Source organism: Terrapene carolina, unplaced genomic scaffold (assembly GCF_002925995.2).
Source record: "Terrapene carolina triunguis isolate 2854851 unplaced genomic scaffold, T_m_triunguis-2.0 Scaffold84, whole genome shotgun sequence".
NCBI classification, from domain to species: Eukaryota; Metazoa; Chordata; order Testudines; family Emydidae; genus Terrapene; species Terrapene triunguis.
This window is the reverse complement of record NW_020664435.1, coordinates 11,390,543-11,403,659: the sequence shown is the minus strand read 5'-3', so window position 1 is coordinate 11,403,659 and position 13,117 is coordinate 11,390,543. Positions and strand designations below refer to the sequence as shown.

At 36.9% G+C, this 13,117-nt stretch overlaps 1 protein-coding gene across 4 annotated transcripts in view; it reads right to left on the bottom strand.

Moving 5' to 3' along the window:
• TBC1D5 (TBC1 domain family member 5) overlaps positions 1 to 13,117 on the bottom strand; it is a 472,654-nt gene that overhangs the window by 192,390 nt on the left and 267,147 nt on the right. For all 4 annotated transcript variants that reach the window (XM_024197361.1, XM_029910981.1, XM_024197362.1 and 1 more), the window contains 4 exons: positions 12,193 to 12,295; positions 6,246 to 6,334; positions 4,700 to 4,750; positions 4,537 to 4,606 (listed from right to left, as the gene is read on the bottom strand). In XM_024197361.1, coding sequence (XP_024053129.1) covers positions 4,537 to 4,606; positions 4,700 to 4,750; positions 6,246 to 6,334; positions 12,193 to 12,295 — 313 coding nt within the window. The remainder of the gene's footprint in view (positions 1 to 4,536; positions 4,607 to 4,699; positions 4,751 to 6,245; positions 6,335 to 12,192; positions 12,296 to 13,117) is intronic.

The window sequence follows — 13,117 nt, the reverse complement described above, 5'->3', positions numbered from 1 at the left end:
CATAGTGTCTTTCATACAAACTGTCCCAAAACACTCCAGGGAGTTAAACACATAATCAGGTAAGAAAGAAATTAAGAGCCAAATATACGGGGGGAAAAAACCTTAGATTTGAAAAGAGAGTCCATGAGGTAGGAAAATACAGGAATTTTGTTGCATAATGAGGATGAGAAAGGAGGCCTGTGCTGCATGAGCAAAGGATGTTTGGGTAAAAGTACAGAAAGACAAGGTACAACATGTAAACTGGAGAGAATCTATCAAGGGCCTGGCATTGTTTTAACTAGATTTTAAAATAAATAAGAAACTTAATGGAGTAGAGTAATGAAGTAATATAGCCTGGCTTTATACATGTGATTAAAATACAAAGAAAACTTAAATCTAAGTCTGAAGAGCAGAAACCGGGGAAGAAGAGGTAACAAAGAATTCAATAGTTAAGAAGAGAGGAGATGAAGGCACAGATCAGGAGTTAAGCAAAGGTGGAATTCAGGCAAAGGTACACTCGCAGTGTTGTGGAGGTGGAGATAAGTAGCTGTGGATGAGGGAGTCGAGGGAAGAAGAGAAGGAGAGTGCAGTGTTATCAAGTTACTGAGGGTGAAGGCAAATAGGAAATCTGAGTTGAGGCGGGAAAAGGAGAGGATTCAGTTTGCATGAGCATGATCTTCTTGTCCAAGTGTAATATTTCAACTTTGGAAACATTTATCAAAAGGGTATTTTCATGAAGCCATGAGGACACTTGGTCAAGGTGGACAGGTAGGAGTTATTAAAGGTGCTAGAGCAAATCTTTCAGAAAACATCCAGTCTTGATTTAAAAGTTGTCACTGATGAGGAATCTACCATGATTCTTGGTAAATTGTTCCAATGGTTAATTACTTTCACCATTCAAAATTTACACTTTACTTCCAGTCTGAATTTTGCTAGCTTCAATTTCTAGCCATTGACTCATGTTATATCTTTCTCTGCTAGCCTGAAGAGTCCATTATTAAATATTTATTCCCCACATAGCTACTTAGACTGTAATCAAGTTACCCCTCAATCTTCTCTTTGTTAAACTAAATAGATTGAGCTCCTGGAGTCTATCATTATATAAGGAATATTTTCTAATCCTCCAAACATTGTTGTGGCTCTTCTCTGAACCCTCTCCAATTTATCAATATCTTTCTTGAACTGTGGATACCAGAACTGGACACAGTATTCCAGCTATGGGCATCCAGTGACACATGCAGAGGTAAAATAACCTCTCTACTTCTACTCGAGATGTTTACGCATCCTAGGATCGCATTAGCTTTTTTGGCCATATAATCACATTGGGAGCTCATGTTCAGGTGATTATTCACCACGATCTCCAAACCTTTTTCAGAGTCACTGCTTCCCAGTATAGAGTTCCCCATCCTGTCAGTATGGCCTACATTCTTGGTTGGAAGGTGTATATATTTAGCCATATTAAAACACACATTATTTGCTTGTGCCCAGTTTACCAAGTGATCCAGAATGTTCTGAATCAGTGACCTGTTCTCTTCATCATTTACCACTCCCCCAATTTTTGTGTCATCTTCAAACTTTATCAGTGAGGATTTTATGTTTTCTTCCAGGTCACTATTAAAAATGTTAAGTAGCACAGAGCCAAGAACCAATCCATGTGGGACCCCACTGGAAACACACTGGCTCAATGATGATTCTCCAATTACAGTTACATTTTGAGACCTATCAGTTAGCCAGCTTTTACCCCATTTAATGTGTGCCATGTTAATTTTATATTGTTTTAGTTTTTTTAATTAAAATATTGTGCGGTACCAAACCAAATGTCTTACAGAAGTCTTATTACATCAACACTACTACCTTGATCAACCAAATATGTAACCCCATCAAAAAAGATATCAAATTAATCTAAAGAATCTATTTCCCATAAATCCACGTTGGTTTGCATTAATTATATTACCTTACTTCAGTTCTTTAGTAATTGAGTCCTGTATCAGCCACTCCAATATCTTGCCTGGGATTGATGTCTGACTGACAGGCCAATAATTACCTGGGTCATTCTGTTTACCCTTTTTAAAATTTGCCATAACATTAACTTTCTTCCAGTCTTTTGGAACTTCCCCAGTGCTTCAAGACTTATTGCAAATCTATATTAATGTTTCAGCGAGGTCCTCAACCAGCTTTTTAAAAACTCCTTTATGCAAGTTATCTGGACCTGCTGATTTTAAAATGTCTAACTTTTAATGTCTAACAGTAGCTGCTGTTTAACACCCTCCAGTGGTACTAGTGGAATAGAAAGAGTGTTATCATTAGTTGATGAGCCTATATCATCTGTTTTTCCACAAAAACAGAACACATATTTATTGAAAATTTCTATATTTTCTGCATTATTATAGATAATTCTACCATTTTCATCTAGTAATGGACCAATATCATTATCAAGATTCTTTAGTTCATAATATATTAGAAACCTCTCTCTTATTGTTCTTAACTCTGCTCCCATATATTTCTCCTTGTATCCCTTGATTTCCCTTATCAATTTTCTACTATTCCTAATTTCTGATTAAAATTCATTACTGTAAACTTCCCCTTTTTTCCATTTGTTATATATTATTTTTTAATTTTTACAGCTGCCTTCACTGCCCTTCTAAACCAGAACAACTTATTAATCAGTATGGCCTTCTTCCTCAATTGTGGCTTTTTGGGAATCTAGTAAGGTGTTTTTAAATGACTCCCAATGATCATTCACATGTTTCTGATTAAAATTCTTCCTCACAACTGATTTGGCTCCTAACGGTTTTCAGTTTTGTGAAATTGGAGCTATTAAAGCACCAGTAAATATGTAACTAGTCTTGATTTTATTCTGCTTGCATATTATAAATGTGATCAAGTCATGATCACTTGTACCTAAACTACAATTAATTTTTAGTTTTGTGATCAATTCCTCTTTATCTGTTAGGATAAGGTCTAATGACCGCTCCACACCTTTAAGCGGGGTAGGAGGAATATTATCTGGCTGGCTGAGGGAAGAGGAACAGTGCTCTATGGGTGGGTGGGGAGGGGAGAGATCAGAAGCTGCTGCAAAAGCAAGGAATGGGTCAGGGTTGTGACACTGATTCATCCCCTGAGACCGGAAGGGCAGAAGGATTTAAAAGGGGGCAAGCCCAGGTGCCCTGTTCCACAGAGCAGGCAAGGCAGCATCCACCCTCCATGCCCTTTAGGTGGCAAAATACCAGGTTTGGTCAGGACCTGCTGTGGGGATCATGCTAGCCGCCTCTTTTTAGGGGAGCTGGGAAGGAATTTTTCCCTCATCACCAGACTGGCCTACGTGGAGTGGAGGTTTTTTCGCCTTTCCCACATTGGGTTCAGGGAGGGTTTTGTTGATGTGAGGCATGAAGGGAGTTAGGCTAATATGTCACAACTCGTTATGTAAGTGTGGGGCAGCTGTCCAGTGCAGGTACTTCACAGGGAAGGTATACACAGTCACTGGATAAATGGCTTGATAAAGGACTTAAAAGGTGTTGATAAAAGGAACAGAAGAGGGCAGGGGTGTGCGGGATTCCTATGAATGGTATGGCAGGGAGCCCACCCTCCTTTCTTACAGCCCACCTTAACCCTCCTATGTGGAGGGAGGTGCATAGGAAGGTCCCAGAAATGGGTTGGCTCCGGGGCCTGGATGGAAAAAGGCAGGGGGCTGGCAGAAGCTCTCCGGGTAGTTATTGAATGAACTTGGGGTTACTGGCACTGTGCACTTTTACCTGTCGGGCAGTCCTAGACATCTAATAATAAAGTTGCTGCCTGATTAAAATCATATCAAGTGTATCCTGTCCTTCTTTCGCTATAGCCGGACAATAAAGAATTCCCTCGTGTGGACTGCAACACTTTTTGAGTTACGAAATTGTCATATATAATGTTTAAAAATTCCACGGATATTTTAGTACTGGCAGCAGGAGATCTCCAGCATATGTCACTCTAATTGAAGTCTCCTATGATCACACAGCTTTTTTCCCTGGACACATTGTAGATAGGTCTGTAAGGACGCAATCATCCTGTTCCCAATGTTTTTTAGCGATCTGTTAGGACACGGATCCATAAGCATTCAAATTTCTTCTGAGTTATCAGTGACTCAAAACAGGTAATGCCATTTCTCACACAGAGTGCCACTCCCCAACCCGTTTTGCACACCCTATCCTTCCTAAATAGGTGAACACACCATCATCATTAGAGGGAGGTCAGGACAACAACTGTATGCAAGACACAAGTCTCTGCCCAGAAAAAAATCAAGACAAACATCTGCTTACTCTACATAATGATTGCCATGATTGCACATCAAATTGTAAACTGAATTACAATTATAATATTCTCCTTCAATCTACATGAGCAGTCAACTAGACAACTTTCTACAAGTGAGGCAACCAACAAGGATACTCAGGAAACCTACAAGGAATTTATTTTTTATTTAATTAAGAAGATGACTGTTACTTTCAACTTATTTCATTTTGCTGTGTTAAAGCATGTTCACTTGCAAGTACTATAAATATATATTTTTACAACAATATTTACCTTCTGACTGTCATGTTCAAAAGTCGAAAACCAATGTTCTGCAGTTTTCATAAGATGTGTGAACATTGCACTGAGGGGAAAAAATGGAAATTTGATGTTAAATAATACATTGCCCACAGAAGTAAAGGAAATGTAAAGACAACAGGAAGTTGTTAAAACTTACTAGGCGTCATGTTCCAGATATTCAGGGTTCAAAAGAGCTTTCATTTCCTCACTGAAACAGCCAAGAGTGAACAATCAAAATTTGAATATTTATTTTTGGTCAATGTTCCCCATGTACTATTATGTACTTATAAGCCAACTTTGTATAAAGTGCAAATGAGAAAAACTAGCCCTTTTTTTTTTTTAATTAAAAAGAGTAACTCCATTGAACAAATGAAGTCTTTCCTTTCTATAAAGATCAAAAACAAATTAGCTGCCTTGTCTCAGCTACAATGAAGTAACCATCTAATTATTCCAAATAACAAATTACTGAATGTCACAATGTATTATTTGAATATGCTTGATCTAGACTAATTGATTACTGCACAATCTATCACTGTTTGTCCAAAACAAAAAAAATATGGTTACCGGTCAAATATGCAATATCAAAACATTAATTTATTTTGTTTTAATAGCTTCTATTTTTATTGTATTTTAACAGCAATTAATCAGTGACAGTACCTCTTATCCATCTACTTTGCTGCCTAGCTCCCTTTTCAGTGGGGATGGGATGCTATGCATATTACACGGTTATTCTGAGCATCCTGCAAGCTTACTTTCCACTGAAGAGCATCTTGTAATGCAACTTCAGGATTTCTAAAGATAGACACTGAATGAAAACAAATACATGTAAGCACACTCCATCCCTATGCTAACACTGATCTTAGACAATCTTGCTAAGAGAAGTTATGTTATAACAGGGGTAATTAAATTATATTAATGCAGCTGGGTTCCAAAAGCAAATGATGTAAGACAACTGCAAAATATGGCTGCACAACACTAAGTGATTCAAGCAGGCAACTTGTTAAAAAACAAGTAGAAGCTTTATTCATGGAGCAAGAGAATAAAAAGCATTTGAATTTAGTTGCGGGACAATCATTTGTGTCGCAATTGTTATGTGTACACTATTTTCATGAAATGGAGAAACAATGCCTAAACTTAATATTACTTTAAAGTTAAATGATAGTCACATAATATAGCTATTAAAAATTGTATGTGGGATGAAAGAATTATCGATCACTGAAATTTTTTTCTATAGTGATTATTTAAAGGTATGAGAAGAAAATATTGATACACAACTTGTCCATGGACTTCTTTGATCTGCCTCCACTCTACAATGATAGAGATTAAAGCACATCCGGGTCTTGTACAATGCAGTGAAAATAGTATATGTACCGGTGTTAAGTTGATACTTTTCCTCTGGTTGGTCCCTCTCTCTTTTTTCACTGACTAAAATGTAAGAATTACTTCTTCTCCAAAAAGCCCCTTTATGAGTTACTTTTCACTTTCATGGAGGCATGGGGGCAATTAATACATCTCAAAGATTAGCCTATTAATCATGATAAAACAAAAAACTAATAAAAGAAAACTTAACTATCAGTTTTATTTGGATAGACCTTAAAGCCAATATGTTAATTCTACAGAAGATACAGTTAATTCTTAACTCTACAATAACATGGAAAAATGTGACAATTTCTATATTACATGGATAAATATACAACACTTGCCTTGATTGTGCAGCTTCATTCGCATGTAAAAAGGCTTGGTGGTCACAATGCAGGATAAAGATTATAGGTGCTAAAAGTTCATGCATACCCTAAACATTAAAAGGAAACAGAAGTACAGTAAGATGTTTCATTCATGCACCAGCACAGTAATGCTCCACCTCAGCATCCAGCAGCCAATAATATTAGCAGCAGCAGCAGAATGAAAAGCAAGAAAATTTACATTCTTAGACTTGATTTATAATCAATGGGTTTTGTTTTAAATTCTGATTAAATCTAAGTGTTTATTCGCCTATAAAATATGGGAAGCAAGTTATTCTCCCTTTTCATAACGTAACAGACAACAATTTGGCAACGGTAGACAAACCCGCACCTGGCAGTTACTCCAAGATCTATGTTCATAAATATGAATTTTATTTATGATAATTACAATCATGAGCTACAGTATCAAGATCTGCAATAAGGACAAATTATGAAATCTAAACTGACTTTTATTTGATAATGTTCCAAAACTGGGATCTCAGTAGCCTTTGGAAAAAACAAAGGCAGCCATTTGGGGAATTAGAAAATGAGATATCCATGCCCATGGAGACCAGAACTAAAGGGTTTTTTTTTTTTTTAAAGTATCTTCATTATGTTTATATTGAAAGATTTATACGGAAAGATGTAGAAAACCTTTGCAAGCCAATACGTGGCAAAACCTTAATATTGTTCTATTTCAGATGTTTGGTATCTATAGTGCAAAACCCAAAAAACCCTGAGTTAAGAAAGCACAGAGGTTGAACCAGAGATGGTGCCCTATTCAAACTGTTCCCACAATCTCAGATCAGATGAATGTTTTGGATAGAATGATCAGCAGTGAAATACCTCATTATATTGACATCTTAAATTGTCATCACTTGGCTGAAAAGATTACACCCCTTAAAGAGATTAAAAAGGCAAAGCAAACCTCTCCCAAATTATTGCTTCTGCCTCTATTTGTACTGTATTGAGGTTACATCTGAAAGGCCTTTTCCCCCCACAATCAGAGGCACTTAGGGTGTCAAGCTGGTTCTTCAAAGAAGCCTAAACTCCCTTAGGCCCCTTTGATGGTCCCAGCCTTAGGAGAGTATCCGACACAGGTCGGACCACAAATCACCTTCTTGAACACTTCACTAAACTGCCATTCCAGCCTCCTGCCACAAGATAATGCAATTCATGTGGATGGGTGTGCCACAGCCAGTTAAACAACAGGGAGCCCAGAACCACCAGATGGGTCCCTTCAGCAGCGGAAAAACCTCACAGAGGGAGGAGCTGCTCATCTGAGAGTGTAGGGGTGCCAGAATAGAACAGCAGTAATATGCGGAAAAGAAATTCCCTCTTCAATACCCACTCCTAGAACACAAGGGAGCAAGATATTGTAGGGAGAGGGGTGGACGCAGATATTTGGAGGGAAGGTTTTATAAGAGAAGTTGCAGTATTACCAATCCCATACATTCAAAAATTGTGAGTCAGCCCTCCCTCCCCAATCATAAGATTTTTAAACAATAAATTTGGAGGGTTTTCTCTTTGCCTTCCGATTTCTGAGCTTTTAGGGAACATTTGGGTAATGTTTTCAAGCTTTTCTCTGCAACAATGAGGATTAGAAATTTATGTTTGGGTGTTTTTTTTAATTAAAGCATTTGATTATTCCATGAACAGCTGCTTTCAGAAAATAATCAAATATGGCAAGACTTGTGATAAGATCACTAGTTAGCACCACCAGGTTTGGGAGAGAGGGACCTGCAGCATGGGAATGGGGAAGAGAAAGGAGAGTTTGGTAAGGCCAGAGAGATGAAGATAGACAAAACTACCAAAATTACTGAGATAAATTGCAGGCTACATAGGCTGTAATGTTATTGACTTCCCACTCCCTAAAAGTTAAGCATAAATATAAAAATCTACTGTTGTCTAAATCTTCTATCACCCCATACATATGAAAATTGTGTAAGAGAAATGAAGCTGCCAAGAATGATTGTCTAACACAAACCTACTACCAAAAAATTAAACATACATACTACAGAGTAAGAACATAAAAGGACATAAGACAGGATTAGTTATAGAAGATAAGAGACCAGCATAGCACACAATTTCCCAATATTATAGCATAACAACTTGTGAATAAAGCAGAATCATAAAGTGACTATCCACATAAAACTGTAACAAAGCAAATGGATGATAAAATATCAGGATTTCAAAAAGACACCTCTGATCCTTCAGTTAAAAGAGCACTTTAAACATTTAGAGATTTTTGGATTGGTAGTAGAAGCCACTAGTGTATTATATACACATATTTTTCTACAGTACATCAACAGTTTACTAGAACTTTTTAGTGTTAATAAAAGGGTTGACAGAATTCAGATAATTTCATGACACTTGCCAACAGCAGCAAAACGCTGATTTCATAATACAGTCTCTGGTTTTAAAAGAAAACCAAAAATACAGCATTTCTAGAAATGAAATACAAATTGATACATTTCAACATTATATTGAAAAAGACAATATAATTATGAGTGAACAATGGCTGACCTAATGGCTTAGCTTAATTATTTTATTTCTCTTTAATTAACTAGAGCCAGAATTTTGGCACCCAAATTTGTACGGCCTTTTGAAGATAATGTTAATGATCATTTTTACATATTTTTATGAAAAATAAATATACTCGCTTTATACTTCTACACGTACCAATGCTTTTTAGAAAATCAAAGATCTACTGATGTTTAAATCTTAAAAGTCTCTATTACTGTTTTGTAAAATTCTATTCACCCATAAATATGACTGGGGAGAGTAGTATATTTTGCTAGTCAAATAAAATCTTACTTTATATATTGGTCAAAAAAGACAATGAAACCTACTACAAAGACACACACACACAAAGAACATACAAACAAATTGCTCCTTGTAAGAAAGCATTGTAAAACTTTGCTGATATTGTGAATTAATTTTTTTTAAAGTACAGTTTCAATTAAAAGCTGTGAACTTGACCACTTTTATAATTGATGAGGTATAACAGTGTTCCAGACCTTGGAAATCTACAATCTAGCTAGGTTTGTATGGATCCAAGTCACTGTAGACCCAGGGTGCCTCCCAAATATTTAAACCCAGAACTAACAACAACAAGGTCTTTTGTTCTTCCACACTAGCCTTTCGGAGAAATAGCTTCAATAAGATAAAAGGGTTTTGTTTGCTTGTTTACATTTGTGTACAAGTAGGCCTTTGGTGTGTAGAAACTGAGAGAAAGATACGTCATTTGTATTTAGTTCTAAAACTTGTTATTACACCAATTTCTTAAAGGACTGACTTTCAAAATTTAGGTCCTGTTCCTGTAAAAATGTTATCTATTGCATGCATGAATCTCCCCCTACCAGTTAACTGTTGCAATATACCAAGGAATGTTGCTGTCATGGGAGATCATGATCACAAAGGCAGAGGGGATCGCAAAGGTAGCTAGGGCCATGAAGGGCTTTGAATATCAGGGCAAACACATTGTACTGGACGTTGTGGTTCCCTTGGGAGCCAGCATGGAACACTTGAGTGATGTGTTAGTGCAACCCTAACTGCTAAGCAGACGAGCGCTATGTTTTGTTAGCTGAAGCTATTTTGGGATGTGTGGCTTCATTCCTAGATACAAAATGAAATAAGCAAGGCTGTAGGTCATGAATGAGTGGATTACCGTGGACAGGTATTTGACAGGATTAAGAGAGACCAAAAATTATATGCTGACCTCACTACATACGCAGTACTTCTTGTCAACTAATCCTTGACACAGTATTGACAGAGGCTTTGAAAGAGAGAGTCATCTACAGGCAAGAGGGCCAAGAATACAAAGAAAAGATGGTTATTATTGATGATCGTTTTGTGGAGGCATTCTTGATTCAAGAATGCAGATCCTGGAAACAAGCAGTGGTGATGGGAATGGAAAAAGAAGGGATTAAGAAGAGAAAGATTAGTTGGCTGTTTTGTGACTTTGGCACAGCACCACAATTCTTGGCTACTGCACTGAACACTTGTCATAGATATTAGCCATTTTTCATCATTCCAATTCCTTTTTTTTTCTGCCCTTTACTCCTCCCTTCACTCTCATGGCAACCTTCTTCTGAAATTACTGCACTGTTGAAGTGACACAGTCAAAAACAGAGGTAAAAAGAAGTTTTCTTTCTCAACAGCCTGTAGGCTCGCAAAATTGAACCTGTTCTTTTATCTGCCTATGTTCATTTAGCCCACCAAGCAGTCTTTATTAAAGCCGAGGCATCAGGCAGTCAAAGTTCATTAATACCATTTATATAATCTCTGCAGTTTCAATTAACTCAGCAAGACACTCTACTACATGATAACAGTCTCATTAATTCAATAAAATCCCATAACTATTAACAATATGGTCTATGTTAAACGGGGTGTCACCTAGTACAAAATAATAGCTTTAACAGCTTGTGTTGAAACTCAGGGTGTTTTTTTTTTTTTAATTTGATCTAACTAAATATTCAAGCCTTACGTAGCAAGGTATTATTTCTCTGTAAGGAATCTACAGGATCTTAAACACAAGCAGGGGGTAATTAAGTCTTTTTAAGTCATATCAAAGAGTGAAATTATACTTCTTGTTTAATAAATGATACACTAAATTAGCTAGAATGTGATCTTCCATCTCCCTCATCACATATACTCTGGGTTATATACACTAGAAATGAGGAAGGCTGGGTACTGTTGGAGTGTTTTCCACAACAGTGCCCTGAAAAATACAGCTTGCTGATCTAATTTTTTTCTCTCCATGACACAAGGTAGCTCTCTACTCGCAGTCCATCAAAAATAAAAAATAGCCAGCTGATAGAAATTTGCTGCTTTTGTTAACTGTATATTTGATTTTCGATATCATCTACAAGACAGTTCTTGATAAGTTGCTGCTTCAACTTAAATATGCCGATCTTTTCATGAGACTCAAATAATTTCCTAGCTTGGGGATGGAGTGGTTGCAGAATGTGTGAAAGGATACACTATGTTATAAATATTTGTACGCTTATAGCAACTCTGCATTTTTGTCATAAATCATTTTCTGTCCACATACAGTTTCTCTACAGTTTAGTTCTTGTTCATTGTTACTCAGTTCTTAGTCTCAGCACTGTCTGTTAAATTACTCCAAAAGTAAACATAAAATATTCTGAATTCTATGTTTCTTTCAGTACTGTACATGAGTCTTGTTAAAGCATTTAAACATTATGCTCATTTTAAAACCTTAAGAGCAAATGCTGAATTTAGCTTTCATCTTAAAATGAATGCACAATTGGTGCATTTGAAATGTTATCTTTTACCTTTTAACAGTAGGAGACTACTGGTTTGGGTAGATATTCTATCTAGTAATATAATGGAACTTGTATTAACATATATATTGATAAAAAGATTAAAAACTTTTCAGCTGCACCCACTATATTGCATCATATTTTGGTGCTGCAGTATATGGTCAATGGCCAAACAGCGAACGTACAGTATATCTGCATCATGTTGTAGAAATCATAGAAGAATTTCAAATGTTATGTTGTAAAATTGCTTGATTATCCCTAATCAACCCTTCAACTTCTTTATATTGTTATTCAGTATCATATATTTTAACTGCGGTGCATATATTCAGTATTTATCCATCTAAGCCCAGAAAAGCTTTTGGTTTAAAAGAGGTTGTTAATAAACATTCAGAAAAGTTGGAAGATAAGATGTAGGAGCTTACAGAAGACAATTTGAGGGAATGTCTTATCATGAGGAGGAAGCATATGTGCTTGAATGAGCTTACTTTTCTTACCATGCAGCTGACAAGTAGCTCTTTGATTGCTTAAGCATTATGATACAACTTTGGATACAATAAAACCTACATTATTGTTCAATCATTTGTCAAGCTCTATAGAAAATGTTGAGTCAATGGATGCCACCTGTATGATATTTTCATTACCTGTTTATAAAGCAACTGCTCATTTTCTCTAGCATAACAGAACAGAACATCTGTAAGAATTTTTCTCACACTCTCTTGCTGGAAATACTGCATTTCAGGAAATCTGAAAAAAGAAAAACATTTTATTAATGTAAACCACATAGCTCACAAAAACTACCTCAGACACTTGATTTAGATATACATCTGGGCATCTACAAACAGTCCTAGGTATGCTATTATATCTGTTCTCAGGTACCCATTTTCTCTATGTATTGGGGTTCTTCTGGAATAACAATTAAAGGAAAAAGTTGTGGTATTTATTTTGCAAACAAAGCTTTGTGAACCATATAATTTAGCATATATCAAGCCTCTAAGTATATATCACACTGAAGGCATGATACCCTATGATTAAAGACTAGAGTTATACAAGAACAAAATTAAATGGCAGGTAGAATGTTCTAATTACCAAATTTTTTGTAAGTAACCATGCCTGAAGCCGGGCGGGGGGGAGAACACGTTGTCCAGGCTTGCTGCAGGAAGGTAGCAGTGCATTACTGGGGGGGACGGGACGGGAAGGAGGTCAGAAACTGCTGTAAAAAGGTGGCTGGAGGTCAGCTTGGCGACACTGACTCATCCCCTGGGAATGTAAGGGTGGAAGCTTTTGAAAGGCACAAATCCTGGTGTTAGAAGCCCTTTCTCCAGGCAGCAAACAAGGCAGCACTCACCCTCCCACCCCTCGAGGTGCAAATATCAGGTTGAGTTAGGACCTGCTATGGGCATTGCGCTAGTCACTCCTTTTTAGGAGGGATCGGAAGGAATTTTTCCCTCACCACCATATTGGCATAGGTGGAGTGGGGTTTTTTCGCCTTCCCCACATCGGGCGTCAGGGAGGACCTATTATGGTGAGGAGGAAAGGGGGTTAAAGCTATGTGTCACAACTTATTTT